At 39.7% G+C, this 19,935-nt stretch overlaps 1 protein-coding gene across 7 annotated transcripts in view; it reads left to right on the top strand.

Annotated features, from left to right (window-relative positions):
* Positions 1-19,181, top strand: part of CALD1 (caldesmon 1) — a 178,665-nt gene extending 159,484 nt beyond the window's left edge. For all 7 annotated transcript variants that reach the window (XM_045792616.2, XM_045792614.2, XM_045792618.2 and 4 more), the window contains 7 exons: positions 2,558-2,698; positions 6,411-6,454; positions 6,561-6,639; positions 8,479-8,616; positions 9,053-9,148; positions 14,267-14,347; positions 16,836-19,181. In XM_045792616.2, the coding sequence (XP_045648572.2) occupies positions 2,558-2,698; positions 6,411-6,454; positions 6,561-6,639; positions 8,479-8,616; positions 9,053-9,148; positions 14,267-14,347; positions 16,836-16,841 (585 nt within the window). In that variant the 3' untranslated portion in view covers positions 16,842-19,181. The remainder of the gene's footprint in view (positions 1-2,557; positions 2,699-6,410; positions 6,455-6,560; positions 6,640-8,478; positions 8,617-9,052; positions 9,149-14,266; positions 14,348-16,835) is intronic.
* The last annotated feature ends 754 nt before the right edge of the window (positions 19,182-19,935 follow it).

The following is a 19,935-nucleotide window of genomic DNA, read 5'->3' as shown; positions in this document are numbered from 1 at the left end:
AAGAACTTTCCGATGCGGGATGTGTGTAGTCTTATTATCCCATTTTTCAGATGAGGAAACTGAGGCACAGAATGGGTTAGTAATTTTCCCACGGTCCTGTTTGCCTTAACCCATTCCCCTATACTGTCTCTCGATAAAGAACAGAAAGCAGAGAAAGATGATAAGATCTGCAGATTAGATATAAGAGCTGAGAGTCACGTGATAGTTGTTTTCTGATATTTGAAGAGTTTTGATAGAATTTTTAAAAATAGCTTTTCTTTTTGTAATGGAAGAGTAAGGAGATGAGGTCCTCACAAGCAGAGGCAGTATCTGCTTTGTTCATTACTGTAAACCCAGGAGCCAACACAGTGCCAGGCATGTAGCGGAGCCCAGTAATTATGAACAGATGAATGTGTTCCGCCTTTTAAGACAGAACTAAAAACAACAGATAAAGTTACAAGACAAATTTTGAACACTGAAAAAGCGCTTAACCAACTACAGCTTTACAAGGTGCATTCTTTCCTTTCATCCTGAGGTGTATTATTATTCTCATTTTATGGACAAAGAAAAGGGAATCAGATTATTTAAGTGACTTATGTGAGTCACCTGACTAGTAAGTGGTAGAATCAGTATTGGGGCCTCCATTCTCTAAATCAGCTTAGAGCTTTTCCCTCTGATCTTAGGAGATAGTGACCTTCCATCATTCAAACTTTGCAAAAAGACTTCCGATGGCTCAGGGCGCCTGGGTGGCTCGTTAAGCGTCTGCCTTCAGCCCAGGGCATGATCCCAGAGTCCTGGGATCGAGCCCCACATTGGGCTCCCTGCTCTGCTGGGAGCCTGCTTCTTCCTCTCCCACTCCCCCTGCTTGTGTTCCCTCTCTCGCTGGCTGTCTCTCTCTCTGTCAAATAAATAAATAAAGTCTTTAATTAAAAAAAAAAAAAAAAGACTTCCGATGGCTTTCTGACACGGATCCTCTGCAAAAATTGCCTGACCTGCATGGAAAGTTTGGATAAACTATTCCAAGGTCTCTTCCAACTCCAGCTCTCAATGAGCCAGTTGCCTTTGACTGGGAAGTATTTGGGATGATAGTGCCTTAGAGCCAAACATACCTGGGCTGGTATCCTTTGCCACTTGCAAGCTGGGACCTTGGCAGAGTTACTGAACTAAGATAAGCTAAGACTTCTTTTCTTTACCTGTGAAATAATGTCTGCTTAGAGCGTCGATGCCAGGATTAAGTAGATCATTGTGTTCATGGTGCCTGGTAGTTATGATTATTGTTATCGTTGTTATTGTTATTTAGAGGAGCAGAGTATCCGTGAAGGCAGAAGAGAAACACTAACTCTTAGAATTGGATTGGACCTAGGAGATTATTTGGTCTAACCTCCTGCCAAACTGTCGTTAGTCAGGAGAGCCACAGTAACAAATTCCCAAAGACTGGGTGGCTTATAAACAACAGAAATTTGTTTCTCACTGTTCTGGAGGTTGGGGAGTTCAAGATCAAGGCTTCAGCAAATTCTGTGTCTGGTGAGACCCCGCTTCCGAGTTCATAGCAGTCTTCCCACTGCTTCCTCACTTGGCAGAAGGTGGAAGGGAGCTCCCTGGGTTCTCCTTAATGAGGGCACTAGTGCCATTCATGAGGGCTCCACTCTCATGATCTAATCACCTGCCAAAGGCCTCAACTCCTAAAACCATCACTTTGGGGGCTAGGGCTTTAACTATATGAATGGGGGGGGGCACAGACATTCAGCCCATAACACAGAGAATCATTCTGCCAGGTGAAAATCCAGTCTCTGCTTGAGAACATACAGTTTGAAAACTACAAAAGACTACACACATCTCTCAGTCTGTCATTCATAGAGGATGTGCGATTTGATCAGTGCTCCAAATGTTTTGCCTGAGAGAGAAGACGGGGGAGAGTATTGTAGACCAGGAAGGAAGGCACAGAGGGGTTAATGAGACACACTGTGGTGCATTGTCTATATATTTTCACATTTGTCAAACCATCTAAAATAATCTACTCAGTTGATGCGGGGACAACCATAAAATTTTCTCTTGTACAATTTGGTAAATACAATACCATAGATTTATATAACTTTGCACATCAGTTATCTCATTTGTCTTCACAACTCTCCTCGGAAGGAGGGAGAAGGGACATTTGTATTCCTTTTCCGTACACAGAAATGGAAGGTCAGTGGTAAGTGATCTGACTGGATGGTAATGATAACGATCAGCTTCATACTGAGCATGAAGCCCAGCATTTTACATGGGCTTTCTCATGTAACCCTCAGGACACCTATCATTATCCCCATTTTACAGATGATAAACTGAGGCACAGAGCGGAGAAGTGACGTGGCCAAGGTCACACAGTTGGGAAGTGGCAACGCCAGGGTGTGAGTCAGGCAGTTGGACCCGGAGGCTCAGGCTTAACTTCTAGCCACCGCCCTTGAGGAAGGGGAGGCATCCAGTCCAGAACCCGGCTCGTTTTCCTCTGGGACTAGCGCTCTCTCCCCTCCAGCACTCTTTCCTTCTGCCTTGAAGCTCATACTGATGTCCTTGTTATATGTTCTTTCTCCCTTAGGAAGAGAAGAGGAGGCTAAAGGAAGAGATTGAAAGGCGACGGGCGGAAGCTGCTGAGAAACGTCAGAAGATGCCCGAAGACAGCTTATCAGATGACAAGAAGCCATTCAAGTGTTTCACTCCCAAAGGTTCATCTCTCAAGGTATTTCCTACAACCAGACAGCCGTCTTACAACACCTCTGTTATAAAGTGATGGAAACTTGATTTTGGCCCCTTACTTAGTTATTCATCGTTCAAAGCCTTTGCTTCATTTATCTTTTTGCTCCTTCTCTCAGCCTTTTTACTCTTCTCTTTGTAACGTGTAGGGAGGAGAGAAATAAAGTGGAGAGCTTTGTATCTGTTGTTCATTAGATGCTTTGGAATGCATTAAAGTGACATTCAGCGACTATCTGTACATTTCACTGACCCGTGCCTTCCAGATGCCTCATTGCTCCGAGCAGTTGAAAATAGAAACATTGAAAGTTTCTAAAGTGGGCAACTATGTTATAAAGGTTTGAGCTGCTTTTCATGCTAGCTGTTCACTTTTAATTTGTCATTATTAAAAGTAGGGCAGCTGGAAATGGTACTGGTGACACCTGAAAGCTGTTGTCATGGGAGGAGATGCAGTGTAACTTGGGTAGGGTCCTTTGCCAGGATGAGTTTGGTCCCATCACTGGCTTTGAGGAGCACAGCTCCTAATTGATGGAGGATCGAAGTGCGGGCAGGAGAAAAGAGAATGAGCAGGAGGGAGCCCAATCAAGGACATGAGAGAAGGGTTGACATGCAGAGAAAAGAGAACAGTCTGGGTCCTTGTGTTCCTGGCTCATCAATAATCCGAGAAAGCCATGTTCTCTCTCTACTGTCCTTGAAATCCAACCCAAGCTAAATTTTCTTTGAACAATCTTGGTAACACGAAGAAAGTCATAGTCATCTAAGCTTCTAATTGCTATTCTTTTCGGGAGAAACTATAGCCCATGTCCTTTTCTTCTTCAAATATCTCTTCTCTACTAAATTTTTCAATTTACTTACTTCTCTGGTGTTTCCCTCAACCAGACTCCTGGCTTCCCACTTCATCCAGTGTTCCTAGGAAGCCATTCATCTGCTCCCTCTGATAGAGAGCCATGTGTGAGCAAAGTATTATGTTAAAAAGAAACAAAAAATTCCTGTATAACAGAGACATACTTTCAGAAACAAGCAGTCTCTTGCTTTTCTCCAGAGTATGTGCCTTGAGGAATTTGCCGTAGCTCTGGTTTTAAAGCTCAATTTCATATTCTGTGATTGAATTCCTACAGTTGTTGATACTCTTGGCCCGGCCACTTTTATAAGCAGTCATAAGTTAAGATTGTAGAATGCCAGCGCAAGGGAAAACATTTGTATTTGACCTCAAAATATTATCAACTCGTGTATTTTGTTAAGTTCTCAGGACTCCTATTCCTTGTCTGGGAAACTCTGAACCTGTTTTCTCACAGTTAAATTTTGTTAGCGGTCAATGGTTTTTCTTACGTAAAACATGCACAGAACAAATTTTAAGTAAATTAAATTTAAAAATTGGGTTTTTATTGTTGTTATTTTCATATTTTGGTGGTGGAAGGGGTGTAGAGTAAGGAGAGAGCCAATTTTCTGAAAAGAACAGCATGCTTTTTTTCCCTTGAGTAGTATCGAGACAACACTGCCACCTCTTGGTCTCCGAAGAACCAACTGCTCTCGTTAAAGTCCTTACACAGAGATTTGTTTAGTGTATAAATTCAGTACACATTGTTACACTATTTAGATGAAGTTAAGGATTTCCCAGTAGGAATGCACCAGTAAATGGATGGTGACACCTGACAAAATGTGATAATGAAGTCAAGCTGTTTTCGATGTTGGAGATACAAAAGGAGATGTCAGAGTGTGAAAATCTCCGTCATGTGAATTAATGGGATCGCCAAGGTTGGCCAGCTCGTCCCAGAGTCAGAAGGCTGCTGGCAGTGCTACAGAGAACAAGTCTCACCTCTGCTGCCCCTTCCTTGTGCTTCTGTCCTTCTGCTGTGTGTTTCATTCCTTCATCCCCCTGCCGGGCATGTGTTCCCCAAATCTTCCTGCGTGGGTTTGCTCTGCCACAGATGTCCTGTCCCCTGTAACTTGTGCACTCCTACCCCCCACCCTCACTTCCATAAACTCATTGATAAAACTGTAAACCAAACTATAAACTAAAAACCTCAGCTCCGAATCAAAACTACTGAAAAACTTCTCCACTGACCCCAGAAAGTCACTTCTCCCGAGACCACAGCATTTTCTTCTTATCCTTACTATGGTACCTATCATGGAGTGTAAAGTATTTTATTTGTATGTTCTACTAGTCTCCCCTACTAATTGTGTTCTCCTTAAAGAGTAGGACACTGTCTTATACATTGTTGAGTGTTCAACTTTGTAGAGTGAGTACTCAGTATGTATTAATTGGTTAGTTGTTTAGCGGACCAGCTGGCAAGGTTAAAGTAGGATGGATGGATGGATGGATGGATGGATGGATGGATAAAATTAAAAGTGCCAATGCATTGCATGGTTTCAATGTATTTCACCTTATTCAACTGGGAACTTTTTCTCCAGAAGTGCACTTCTAAGTTATATTAAAATCAGAAAAATAAGATTTAAGACACTTTGCATCCCAAAAACTTAGGGCTACTGATAACACTTTTTTGCATAAAATTTTATTTTTAATGAGTTTGCTTTTATCATTGTGAGAAATCATTGGAAAGAATGAAATGCCCCCACTAACATCTATACAGATGGTATTCAACTGATATTAGGAGTGAAACATGTTTTCCAAAAAGCCTAATGGTGTTTATTTAAAAGTCCACGAGTCCCAGGACAGTCCAGGCCAGAAAGAGCCATTGACATCTCAGAATACTCTAGGGGACACTCAACCACACCAGCCTGGAGTAGCTGAAGTCTGGTAGATTCCTTGGCTGCCCTGAACAGGGCGGAAAATAGACCCCTCAGCACATGTGTGCCTTGGCACAGGCAGTCATATACAAAGGTTTTACTATGTGCTGATTTTGGTAGGTGATAAGTGACAGAGGCTTTCTCCCCTGGCGTTGGGTATCATAAGGAGTCAACAGATACTTGCTGACTTACATAAAACATCTGATTTTAGTGATACAGTTTCATAAAATATAATGTTTGATTTAGTAGGTTTAGGTTCAGTTAAAGGAAATTCCTAGCTTTAAAAAGAAAAAGGATTGTATCAAAGACTACCATTTCACATATATCCATCAGTTTTTCTGGGTTTTTTTCCGTCATTCCCATTGGGCCAACAGGGGTTTCATGGGAGGCCTCAGCCCCGTGGAGCCATGCCCAGATCTCAGTCTACTCCCATCCACATCTTCCACATTCAAGGCAAATTAAATTCAGCAGTAGGCTTGACAGCTGTCAGCTAGAAAGCCAGGCTAAGCAGGAGGTGAGTAGTTCACAGTTCCTAGTTACCTTTCTTATTTGATCCTGCTACTCATTAAATATATAGTTAAAACACTGTGGGAAAATTTTGTTAATCAAATATTTATACTCACATAAATACGTCCTAAAGGGTAACAGCACGTGCTTTTGGAATAAATTGTTGTTATCTTGAAGTGTAATTATTTTGCCACTGATTGACGTTTCAGAGGCATTTTTATTCCATTTTGTCTGGTCTTTAATTTGCCTCCAGAACTTTGTGTTTCTGCACACTTTCTCTATCTGCCATTGTCCCCTCCAGATCTCACTCTCAAATACCTCATAAGTAGTTTTATTATTACTATTACCCTTACACACTCTGGTGCTTTTACTCACCAGCTGGCAAGGGCTGAGAAACACTGTTTATAAGCTGCAAATATTAACTGGGTTTTTTTTTCAACTCCTAGATAGAAGAGCGAGCAGAATTTTTGAATAAGTCTGTGCAGAAAAGGTAAATATGGTTGATTTGTTCCGTTAGAATCATCAGCTGTTACATATATGGAAAGATTCTCTCTTGTATTTTTATATGTGTGTGTGTGTGTTTATTCACTTAACAGTGGTGTCAAGTCAACTCATCAAGCAGCAGTCGTCTCCAAGATTGACAGCAGACTGGAGCAGTACACCAGTGCAATTGAGGTGAGGTGGCCTCAGAGGCGTGGGCAGAAACAGACTCTGGATGGATGACCACAGAGGTTTAGGGCAGCAGTCAGGTCCAGGAACCACATTACTGCGGTAGAATATTAGTGATGCTTCATTATACTTTCAACTAGTTATAGAGAAGAGCAGTGATAAAGATAAATTGTAGAAGATTTTAAATAAATTATTATTTTCTCCTTTTAGCTGGAATACTCTTTAATGAAGCTATTACTCGTTTAACAAATGGGCTCACTGGTTTTGAACTATATTACTTGTATGTTCATAAGTATATCTTCAATATCCTTAATTACTTTTAAAATGTGTTCCCACATGCAGTTTAAACAGTTACAACTGTGGTTAATCCTTTTTTTCTATAAAAACTTTTATTATCAAATAAAATTAGTAGTATGAATTAATATAAAGGTGATAGACCAAGTTTAATCATTATCAATTTCAAATTGATTGTTTTGTGCTTGAAAGACGATAGTTTTATGCTTCTTTCTGTTCCAACTCCCCCCCCCCAAAAAAAGGGGGTCTATACTATTTGGAAATAAAGTATATTTCCAAGTACTAAAGCACTTGGTACGGTGCCATTGATCGAGATGTGTTTTTTTCTCCTTTTGTAGTTTTAGTCAATGGTTTTTACCCTTCAGATGTGTATCAGAACACCTGCTATAAAGTAACTGCATCAGTTTGGTTTGATTTTTCTCCTTTCCTTTGTACTGCAGAGTGGAGATACCTGTAAAATAGTTCAGAAACAAATGTTAAGAGGGAATAAGAAAGAGAGAGGTCTGGATGATATGTCAAATGAATAATCAAGTCCTAACACTCAAGAGGTGATTTTTTCACAAGATTAAGTGTCCAGAAAAATATAAGACAAATTGCAGATAGTTATTTTCTGTGGTTGAATTGATCAGACCTCTAATAGGATTAACGAAGCCGAGACTGTGGCTTTAGAGCTCACACGGCCCAGGGAGATTTGTTTATGTGCAGGCCACTGATGGTACGTACCACTCACCCTGGCGGACCACCCTGGCAGCACATGCCACAGAGCAGGACCACCCAATTCTGGGTATGCCCGTCACTGCTGCTGGAAACCTCTCTTGAATGCACACCTTTCATTTTTACATCTGTTCTTCCCTCCTTCTGGTATATTCTCCATAAGGAGGTCTCTCGGTTTTTCAACATGTCCCTGTGTTCGGTCCTTTGTATATGCCCTTCCCTCTACATGGAACGGCATTGCTCCTTCTCTTCACCTCGCCACTTCCAGACCTTCTGTTGGATCTCGGTTTCAATGTCACTTCTTCAGAGGAGTCTTTGCTTCTCTAAACTAAGTATTATTCCTCTCAGGTATGCTCTCTGGGCATGCTTTACATAAAGCACTGCATTTATCTTCCATCGCACTCACCACAATGTGAAATAAATACTTGTATAACTAGTTACTGTCACTCTCCGCTATTAAAATGTTAAGTCCACTGTAGCGCACAGAGCAGACTGTCTTGAGTAGTTCTATATCCCCAGAGCCTAGCGCGGGGCCCTGCGCACATACAGGCACTTACCTGTTGAGGAAACGACGTGAAATACCACCTTCACAGTCAGGGGTGTCCCAGTAAAAGGCATCATTTCATTTTTGGAAGATCCTCTGATGTGGGTATTTTGGTATATTTGAGGGATATAGGTCATCGGAATGTAGTTTCACCCCAGAATTTTTGGTGAAGGTGAGATTTTTTTCATATCACAATGAATTTTAAATGATAATGTTGAGGGAGACAAGCTCACCGTAATTTTATGAGAACAAACTTATCAGCACCGCCTCTAAAAAAAATTTGCACATTTCAGGGAACAAAAACCACAAAACCTCTGAAGCCAGCAGCCTCGGATCTTCCCGTTCCTGCTGAAGGTGTCCGCAATATCAAGAGCATGTGGGAGAAAGGGAACGTGTTCTCATCCCCCGCTGTGTCAGGCACACCAAATAAGGTCAGTGTAGGATTTTGGTCTTTTAATTTTGGAGCCTGGATTTTTTTTTCCTTTTTTTTTTTTTTAAAGGAATCACAATAGTTTATCATAAAAGCAGTGAAGGTGTTGATTCTCTCAGAGACAATGTGTTCAGAAGGCTAGACTGTGCCCTATGCTCTGGCCACAGTATTCTAAATGAAGTGCCTGAAATTAATCAGCAACCCCTGGGTTGGGTGGGGGTTGGGTGAGGGGCAAGAAAACCAGATAACATCATCTTTAAATATCAAATTTAAGGTTTATTTTACTCAAAATATTAAAGATAAAGATCAATAATTGCTTAGTGTCACATAATGGTTATGTAAGGTAATACCTAATAGTATTTTGAGGTTATTTTGAAGTTTTTTCCCCAAGTAAAGTTTTTTTTTTTTTCTGTAATATTGGATTATTGACTTTGTAGGAGACTGCTGGCTTGAAGGTGGGGGTTTCCAGCCGCATCAATGAATGGCTAACTAAAACCCCAGATGGAAATAAGTCACCCGCTCCCAAACCTTCTGTAAGTAGCTCTGGGTTTTTCTGAAGTATTTGATCTCTCAGTTTCCAGCAGCAGAAGAAAACAAGGTATTGGTCTGTTTGCCTGGAAAAGGCGGTGCTCCTAGTCTTTGCTGTCACCCTGAATAGCAAACAAGGAGGGGCTCAGCTTTAGAGAGAAGGGTCCAGAGCAGCCGTACCCTAATTACCCAGAGGATACCAATCCCGAGGGACTGGAGCCCCAGTCCCCTCAACACCCTGAGTGCAGTAGCTAGCCAGAGCTTTAGCAGTTCACAAGTTACACTCTTAACTGCTCTATTTGTTTAGCTTCCATTCTAGAAAGCACAGTTAGGAATTTGAAAGTGAAAATGTCTAATTATCTTGGCCACTTCTCAGTCAAGAGCCCTCCCTAGACTCATTCCCAAAAGAATGTGTATGTTGGCTATTTTGAACCATATTTTCTAATTTGACTAATTTCTGTAACTTAACACAAAAATACAGTTATTGGGCAGTTGTCGAAATAATTGCTATAATTTTATTGTCATCACCTCCAAAGGAAAGCCATTAAAAAAAAACACACAGTAAAACTGGAAACTATAAAAACTGGTTATGAATGTTATTTTTGGAAATGTAACTTTTTTATTAAGTGAGGCTATCTTTTTATAAAAATGTTCTTTTACATTTTTCATTGAATGTCTGTGATAATTGCCTTGCATTTATCATTATAATCAAAACCCTTATTAAGCTCTCTACTGTATATTAGTGGGCTTTCTCTGTGAAGTTGATTTTATACCTTTGTTGGTGCCCAAGGGAGCAGAGCCTCCATTGTTATAACCACTCCAAGCCAGAGGTAGAAGAAAAGCCTTCTAAATCATCGGCCTCTGCATTGTTGACCATTTAATTGCATCCACTGGCTCCATATTTAATCTCCAAAGTAGTCAGTAAAGTTTATCACTTTTCCAACTTAAAAAGAAAATAAGGAAGTATTCCCATACATTTCATGGGTACAACTCCTTGGAATCAGTTAATATTCAGCCTGAGACTTTTTGCGTTAGGGCTCACAGGAGGTGTAAAACTAATGTAAACCCAAGTTAAAATTGGAAAGTCTGTATATCAGGGCGGAAAAAATATTTCCCCATCCAAGTAGATATAGAAAGAGGGGCCTATAACTAGAGACAGTTTAGGCAAGGGATCATACCCAAAAGGTATATTCTCTTTAGTGCCTCAAATTTCCCCAGCACCAAAGGTGATATAAAGAGTAGGAATTACTTTTTTAACTGATAACTTATGTAAGTTTTGTGTGTCCAGATAAGTGATTATTAACCTTTCTGAATTTTGGACCCTTTTGAAAACCTAATGAAATCTAAGAACCCTCTCCCCACAAACATGCATTTGATACAAATTCAGCAAGTTCATAGACCCACTGAAGGTCTCACACGATAGCAAGGCTAAAGAGAGAAAGGTATATGTTTTCCTCTTTGATGAGTACGGCCCATTGCTGGATGATATGGTTACTTTTTCACATTTACAGTATTGGCAATCTTGTTCATTTCTATACCATATTATACCCCTGTATTTGTCCCAGGACTTGACCCTTACTCTTTTAGCAGCACCTTAACTGGTAAGTTATCATCATCTGTGTTGTCCTAATGGGAGGGTTAAGAGATTTAACTTAGTTATTATTACAACAGGTATAATAACTGTGGAGGCTTCCACCCAAAAAGCCCATTTTCTGGTAGGACCAAAAGGTATTACAGGAAATTACAAAACATTGCCTGCCATTGGCCTTACCATTAGTAAGCAGTTTGCTAGACCATCTTCTGGAGGATGGAGATGAAAGGAAAGAAGAATGGAACAATTAGTATAGATTGTGGTGATCTATTTTTTCCCATGTCCCATTGGATTTGGTAGACTAGTGTGGCTTCCTGGATAAAGGTCAAATTGTAAGAAAGCAAATGTAATTGATGTTGTAAATAAAAGCTTGTTTGAATGTGCTTGATAAGCCGATTTAAGCTTCGTGCACATCCCAAGCGTAGTACACCCAGCGCCATGTCGAAGTCTGAATAAGCAACATGGCAGTCTCTTTGGGAGAGGACATGACTTGGAGCTCAGGAAGGGCAAGAGGGCAACTCATAGACACTATGGACCTGCAGAAAAGAGATGAAATTTCTGAAATGCAGAAAGGGCTGGGAGGATCCTGCAGATGCATGAAACTTGTCAGGAAAAGGTTCAGTCTGGGAAGGCAGCTTAGAAAGACAGGTCAAGCAAAGATCTCGTCCAGGTCTTGTCCGGGCGGGGCGTCTCACACTGGTGGCCTGCAGCTAAGATCTGTGTAGTTTGGGGACGTTGTGCTTTATTTCCCTTTTTAAAATTGTAATTTGAACACATTTTTGAGGTATAGAGGCATACACTCTTGAATTCGTTGATTCCCTCTTTTTCTTTTCTTTTCTTTTCTTTTTTATTAAGTTTTTTACACCAGGCCTCTTTGGGCATTTATGTTTCTAGCCTGGCCCTTCGTGGCAGGCATCTAAGTTTGACACCCCTGGGACTCAGCCTGAGCCCAGGATGTCAGAGGATTACCTAAAGACAACAGAAAATGGAAGGCCCCCAAAGGTACCTTCTGATTTGGGATCAGAGGTGATTTATCCTCAGCTCCTTGTTTATATTTCTTGGTATACATGGGTGGAGGGGAAAGCCTGGGTTTGTTTTGGCAAATGTGTGGCATGTGGCCACTAAGGAAAAAAGCAGAGGAAAATGCTTTCGCCAAAATGGTCCTCACCCAGTGAAACCTCAAGGAAAGGAGCAATCCACAGGATTAGTTGTTGTAAAATTCCCTGAAGAGGAAAACCACCCTCAACCATGGGTTACATAATAATTTTCATATATGCTAAAAATTAAATGTGTTCAAAGTAGTTTGTCAAATCTGTATTTTTTACGGTCCCTGAAAATTTACTTATTCAGAATTAAACACTGATCTGTACCTAATTCTTTACTGGGACATCTGCTGTTTGTGGGCAGAATTTATAGGATTTCGGTGTAACTTTGTAACTGGAATTCAGTTCAGAGTATGTCTGCTTTATCTGGTTTGACTGTTCTTTGTGTCTAACCTACATGTTATGTACAGCAATTTAAGAGCTAATTTGTCTTTCTTTTTGTTTAAAAAAAAAACACCCAACAATGTCTTTCTCAGCTGAATTCTCTTCTTCATTCTCTGATCTCTGGTTGATTGGAAACCTGCTTCTCCTGCCTTCATTTCTCCCTCTTCTTCTGGAGTGGGTCTTTCTCTAAAATGTAGTCTGGTCAGGTAATTCCATTTATATTTCCCCTTTGATTTAAAATGCCTGCTTACTACTTGTATGTTAATAGTTTCTTAAGATGGACTCTTTAAACTCTGTAAGTGCTCTCAAAAGATTAATAGGCAGGATTTAAGGGAAATAACAATTCACTTTCTTCAGGAAAAGAACATTCATGTGAAAGAATAATAATTGTTTTATATGAATCAAATAAATAAAGTAATAATAGCCACTTTCCAGAGCTTCCATTAGTATGTTCCTAATTATAGTTTCCCAAATTTTGAAACAGTCTTCCAGACAATTTGGCAGCTTCTACCTACATTGGCAAATGTAGTGGAATTCTTCAAAAACAACGTGATTTGTTGCTTACTGGTTCCAAGTTAAATAGGTGTAACTGTCTAATAGAATATCAGGAATCCATGCCACAAAGGAAATCCAGAAACTCAGTAAGACTAAGGTAAATCTGAAATGCTTCACGTGGTACCATTTAACCAGTGCATTTTCAGTGTCAAATTTTCAATAGTATCTATCAAAAATATGTCCATTTAGACCAGTGTCTGTGGATAAATGCAATCGTTATTAGCTTTGCCTTCCTAATGAGAAAAGGTTTTGCCAAAATAAACATTACTGTTTCAGTAAAACACATTTATTTTCGACAGACCACCTTTGCCAAGTACTAATATAAGCAAATGCTGGAAGAAAAGTAAATGGAAACAGAAATTTGGATCCTTATCCAAACCAGATTAATTCTGAGGTAGTAAATAACGAATCAAAGCTATGTAACTGTTACCGATCGTTACTTCGTGCTTCCTTCCCAAGATTTCCACATGCTCTCACACATGTCATCAACTCTCTTACGGGTACAACTTGTGGTAAATCTTTCCTTTTGTGGGGCTAGGCTCTACTGATACCCTTCTGAATTACCCACTTGCTCCTCAGGAAACACGTGATTTTCGTCTGAGGAAAGTGCAGTTAGAGAAGTGTGTCAGCTTGAGCTGCCCAGAGGCAGACCAGACCCTAAGACAGTAATTCGAGTGCAAGTAGTTTACTTGGGAGGCGAAGACACTACAGGAAGTGAGTCAGGGAAAAGAAGTTAGCCAGTAATGCTATTTAGCAAGTCACCACATGGGCTATTAAAACTTAATCCCACTGAGGCAGCCCTGGAAACCACCATAAAACACATGCTTCACAGTTATCCCACCTGAGGTGTGAGTGAGCCTGAGAAACACTCTTGCACCAAATCTCATCGGTGAGTGACTGAGGACTTCTCCTGGGGGTGTAAACTCTCTGAACTTCCAGCCTGCCTCCTGGGTGCGCAGAGTGGGCATCTGTAGCCAGAGAAGGACCTCAGGCAAAGAAGTGGAGTGTTGGCGTTTGGAAGTCAGGCTGGTCTGCATTGAAGTCCTAAGGGTATAGGGGAGACACCGGAATGCTGAAAGAAAGTTAATCTGCAAGAGGTGAAATGCTTATCCAACCCCCGAAAGAATTAACGCTAACATATATTCTATTTGCTTCTAAGAGCAAATGGAAAGTTAAAAATAGGCTACATTATTTTAAATATGCTTATATTCCAGTTCTACTGATCAATAAACAGGAAGGCCTTGGTGGAGGACAGGAACTACCTGCTGCATAATTCCAGCCCATTCTCATATCAGAACACAGATCAAGGTCTATATAAAAACAAACAGTGGCTAAATGATCCTTTTGATCCCATCCATTTCGAATCATCAGGATAAAGTGTATTAAATAAGAAATTGATTCAAGCAAACAACAGAAGTGGTGGTTTATTTAGGCCTGGCCAGAAAATATAAATGGCCACTTATCAACTTCTTCTGCTTTTTCTTCATTAGGATTTGAGGCCAGGAGACGTATCTGGCAAGCGGAACCTCTGGGAAAAGCAATCTGTGGACAAGGTCACTTCTCCCACTAAGGTAATCTACTGGGAAGATTTGCTTTTCATAGGTTCTTTTCCTGCTGTATCCTGCGGCATGATGTCCCGGGGTCAAATGAGAAATATCACTGATCCACAGAGCCTTGTCTAGGTAACCATCAGCTTCTCAAAACTTATATATGATACAGTGAGAGCTAAAGTTCACAGAGCCTTCAGAATTGTAGGCTTGTCAGTCATACAACATAAATAGTCCAGACCCATGGAGTGGTTCTCAGTAAGACATTCTAGAAGCGCCATAGTGGTAGGAGTGTTAACAACAGAGGTCATATGGTATAAGCGAGCTCTATACTACCTTACATGGTCTAGGCTTGGAACTGCAGCCATTTGAAGGTCACCTAGGGAAAAACATCTCTCTCCCTGAGTGGCACCAAAACTGCTTTCTGGAACCATTACATTGCCAGCAGCCTAGGACCCAAGGTTGCTATGGCAAAAAATTAAAATAATATTTAAAAGTCAGGCAAAACTTGCTACCCTATGAAAACTAATGACTAAGAATGCTTGGATTTGTCTTTTTTTGGTCTTCTGGTCAACGGGTATGCTCATTCTTCATAAAGGAGGCTCTAGACAATACCTAAATGATACTCTGAAAATAGGACTCCATTGTCCAAGGAGCTAATTCAGCTTCTAATTGTAGCCCTTCTATTTCAAGCAAGCCCAGTCTTCTCCTTTAATAGAGGGAAAATTGAAAAGAGAGAAATCAGAGAGCAACCATAAGCAGGATTAGAACAGTCTGCTTATTTAGAAGCACTTTTCAAGCAACCCCGGGACTGGGGAACACCTCAGAGGCAACCAGAGGATCTCTACAGGTCCCTGAAGTGAGAGAGTCACTTCCGCTTTCCTACCTCTACTTGCTCCCAAGTCTGGCACAGCTGCCTAATGTGCTGTTCTGTCTCTCGATAAGTTACTGATTGCTCTTTCATTCCAACAAAGTCCACTGGCCCAGTCTCTCTATTTAAGGTGATTTCTAAATAACTTTTCTAACTCATTGCTAAATATATTAAAAGTACCTAGTAATAATGACCACCACTACAAACCACTATGTCCGCTCTATGCAAGGAACTGTTCTACCTTCTTAAGCTACATTATCTCCTTTGGCCCTCCAACCACGCTGTGAAGTGGGTCTTATTATTACCCCTGTTTAGAGCTGAGGAAAACAAAACACAGAGAGATGAACTTTCCCAAAGCCATGCAACAAATAAGTTAGCAAAGCCTGCATCAAAACTCAGGCTATCTGGTCTGGGCCTGCATTCTTAACCACTGTGCATGCTGCTTTCTTTTGAGGATTGCCTAGTTAGCAGAAAATATAAAGCTTTAAAGTTCCTTGCACAATTTTCTCCTGGTGGAGGGGCGTAGGGGAATTGTTTATTAGCTTCTTTCTAAAGACAAAGAATGAACTTTTGTTGACCTAAGCCATCATGGCCCCTCCAGCATCTGTCTCCGACCTCTTGGAAATGGCAGTCAAAGGTGTATATAGTCTGCTTTCTGAGTAGAGGGTGCCAGCTGTCCGTGGCCCATCAGCATGAGTTTCATGGAGCCTCTCCGGATAACATTCCTCTGAGCCAGGGTTCTGGGAAGTGGAGTACAGAATGGTAACACTCAAGAGAACACCACTCACGTTCAACACAATGTGAATGGTACTCCTTGGAACTGTGCAGTGTGGTGGTACAAGGTGGGAAAGTGACAGGGTGAGTCTTCACACATACCACCCCCTCGTCCTCAGTCTGTACCACGAAACTCTCTGAATAATAATAATAATAATAATAATAATAATAATAATAATAATAATATAAGCATGAGGCCCAGAGCTGAGTTTATGAGGTAGGTGGCTCCTTTGCTCCAAAATGTCAGACTCACTACATGTCCTGCGGTCATTCCTTTGAGGTGGAAGTACACATTTGAAAATGCGGATTCACAACACTAGTATTTGTGAATACATCAGCAAGGATTTTTAGCAGGTAGTTGAAAAAAGAAATGTACAAATAAGAGTGTGGGCCAGATAAGTTTCAAGGGTCAGGGTGTAAGAATAGGAGGGAAGAAATAAAAAATAAGAGAAAACTAAAGATAAGCACGTTCCACTTCTCCATTGTCCTTTATGTGGCCGAGACGGAGCCATTTACCACGTGTGCCTGTTCCAGAAAGCACACTACGGATTCCTGGCCCTTCAAGTGGAGTTTTCTAAAAACAAAAACAAAAACAAAAAAAAGCTCCTTTACAAAGAATGCCATAGGCAAGGCTAAAGACCAAGACAGGGAAGGGGGAATATAAAGAAGAAAGAAAGAGGGAAGTAAAAAAATCAACAGAAGAGGGTAGACTAGAAGACGAGGAGCATATTTGAATAGAATACCAACAATAATCCTCCCTTTCATAAATATTCCTGCCCTATTTCAATTATTTTTTTCTTCTTCTGACACAAAGCATCTGGCTGAAACGCCACGGCCTGCAGATTTAAAGCTCTCTTCTCTTAGCAGGTTTGAGAAAGTTCAAGAAAGACCCAAAGTAGCCGCTCAAGATGCTGGACCAGCTCAGTTGAAGAGGGCGCATTTGCTCTGTTTTATATTTATGTTGATTTACTAAATTGAGTTCATTTCCTCTTGTTTTATTTTTCATTATCCCAGTAAACCCATGTATATTATTACTATATTTAATAATCACAGTCTAGAGATGTTCATGGTAAAAGTACTGCCCTGGCACAGGAGCCTGTTTCTAAAGAAACCCATGCTGTGAAATAGAGACTTTCCTACTGATCATCACAACTCTGTGTCTGAACAGTGACACCAGCCACCCCGGAAGTCAACAAAAGGAGCTTCAAGTTGAAAATTGCCTGAGGAATGTGTGCAGTGTCCAGAAAAACAAACCCTCATGGTTTGGTTTTGGGTTTTTCTATTTTAAATACAGAAGTCATGTTGTTTTCTGCACTTTAGCATAAAGCATGGAAGAAATTATCTTACTAGGCAATTGTAACACTTTCTGAAATTTACCCATTTCAGATTTGAGATACTACAATAATGATTTTCTTTAAAAAAAAATAAGATGTACTGTTAAGGTATTACTTTTTTCATGCTGATGAATATCTAAATTGGATTATGATGTTAGCTGACATTGGTACTGATTCTTTAGGTTGGTTGCTTTGTGGATTTCTTTGGTAGTGATAGCGAACCACATTTTAGATGACCTGATCATGTATGTATGTGCATACACGTATACAAACACACTAATGGTAGGAAGCTTTTTTTATGTGCTAGACTATTATATTTAGCAATATGTCCTTGTAACTAGCCAATATCACAGCTTTTTAAAAAGTAAAAATCACAATATTATATTAATATTTCATATTTGCCAATAGATACATGGCAGAATAGGTATTGATATGTTTCCAATGCCCAATAACCTGTAAGACGAAAAGAGAGATTAGAAGTGTCAAAATTTGTTGACATTTTCTATAAAACATAGTATTTAGTTTATAATTAAAAAACAATCTTGAAGTCCAGTGTGAATTGTCCTAAATCTACCATCTGGGTCAAACTCAAAGCTTGCTCAGAACTCTATCGTATTCTTAAAATCGAGTCTACAGTAGGTTGGCTTAGATGATAAATGAGGTCTCTTCCTTCTCTAAAATTCGAAGACAAGAATTTTTGCCACAAAACTGTACAGATTGGAATTCCACGTGTGGGTATACTAAGACCAACTTTGGCTAATGTCTGGAAGCAGGGAAGAAAAGTGAGCAAAAGCCAGTATTTAGGAGTCATGACAGTATTTCCATTCTTAATAGACTGAAACATCTTTTAAATTAAACTTTTCTACTTTTATTAGTCATTGGTACTTTAAGTTGATAACGTTGAATTTTCAAAAAATATGTGTAACTTTTATTAGTTTTACCTTTTTCCCCAAGAGTGTATCAACTTGTCATTTTTACATTTTGCACATACAACCTAGATATCACATCTTATTTTAGCTTATAAGTGTTCATCTATTCTCCACAATAGATGAGAAGAGTACTCCAGTGTCTTGGCAATATGTTCTAGCATGGAAATATACATGTAGTGTAATTCTATAAACTTATACCTCATTTGACTTAACCAAAATTGTCTTAGTCTCAATTCCTACCACATTGAGGGAGCCTCTCAAATGACTCTTTTCTAATCTACGGTATTGCCCTGGAAGAGGGCTAGCCAGGGCAAGGCTGGCATGAGGAGTGACTACTGCCTTCCAAAGTCTATTCTCCTCATGAATCAGTAAAGAGTTGTTGAGTCCTCTAGCTTCAGCACACCTGGGCCAAAGGAAGGAAAGCCACCAAGATTGCACAGGTCATCCGCCCATGACAGAGTAGACATGAGTCTATGATAAAATGAACTCGAATTCACATGCCGTGCCTGATTTTAGCATTGACTCCCATAACTGGAGTGAAATGGATCAAAGTTTGAATTAAGGCCCATGGTGAAGTCACATTGCTTTGTTGTATTTTGAATAAGAGCTTCTCCTGATCACTATTATATATTTTTTTCCTAGAAAATCTAAAGTTGAGAAGAGAATATATCGATCCTGACTTTTATTCCAATATTGGATGGAATAAGTTTTAGGGTAGAATTTTGTTCAGTTTGGATTTAATCTTTTGAAAAATAAATTCCTTGTTTTCTTGTTTGATTACAATTCTCTTTGTTATCTTTAAGAGGTAAGACTGCAAGGTGACTAGCATGTTCTGTGAATCTGCCATTCCTAAAAATTTTATAAACACTTGATATTTTTCACTGATAATTGATCGCTGCAATAAATATATATTGTCAAAATGCATCCACAATAAATGGAATTCCTCCAAATGTCTCTGCCTTGCTTATTTTTATGCACTGTATTGATTACCAATAAGAGTTATATCTGTTTTAATAAAGATGGTGGCATAGCAAAAATCTATATTTCAGATTGAGTCTTGGTTTTACTCTTTAAAAAAGGAAAAGCCATTTCATATTTTTAAAATTATTTTTATTACACGCAATTTTCTAATAAAATAGTGAAAATTGCTCTGATATGGACAACTGATCAAACATGTATGGAAAAAGTTGAAAGAGGGATTAAAAAAAATTCTCCTTCCAAAAAAAATTATCATATCTTCCTCCATACTCCCTCTCATTCCTTATCTTGTCACACACCACCCCTCTTGCTCCTAAGATAGGAGTACTGTTTTCCCAAAGGTAGCATCTTTTATAGTAGAAGTGGCCATTTAATATATACCCTTCATTTGCAGAATACTGACTCTTTGAAGGCACTGGAGACTACATTGACATCCAAAGATTTTTTTCATAGTAATTTTGCATATTTATGTAACACTGGTTGAATATATGAGGTTCTTCTCATAAAGGTTTAAACTGTGAGCCCAGAGCCCCTGAACACTCCCCTAAATCCTGCCCATTAGATTGGACAGAATTAGCTAAATTACTACAACTTAAAAAACAATTAGTACTTTTTACTTCTCCATCCTAATAAGAAGGGTGATCAGTTTAGGCAACAAGATAATTGTCATTAAAGATAACTCACAAAATAACAGTGAAAAGAATGGCATCTACAGTACTAGTACCA

This window comes from Ursus americanus, chromosome 3 (genome assembly GCF_024610735.1).
Source record: "Ursus americanus isolate L20-20 chromosome 3, mUrsAme1.1.p, whole genome shotgun sequence".
Taxonomy (NCBI): Eukaryota; Metazoa; Chordata; class Mammalia; order Carnivora; family Ursidae; genus Ursus; species Ursus americanus.
The sequence above is the reverse complement of the archived record's forward strand: the minus strand, read 5'-3'. Positions and strand labels throughout refer to the sequence as shown.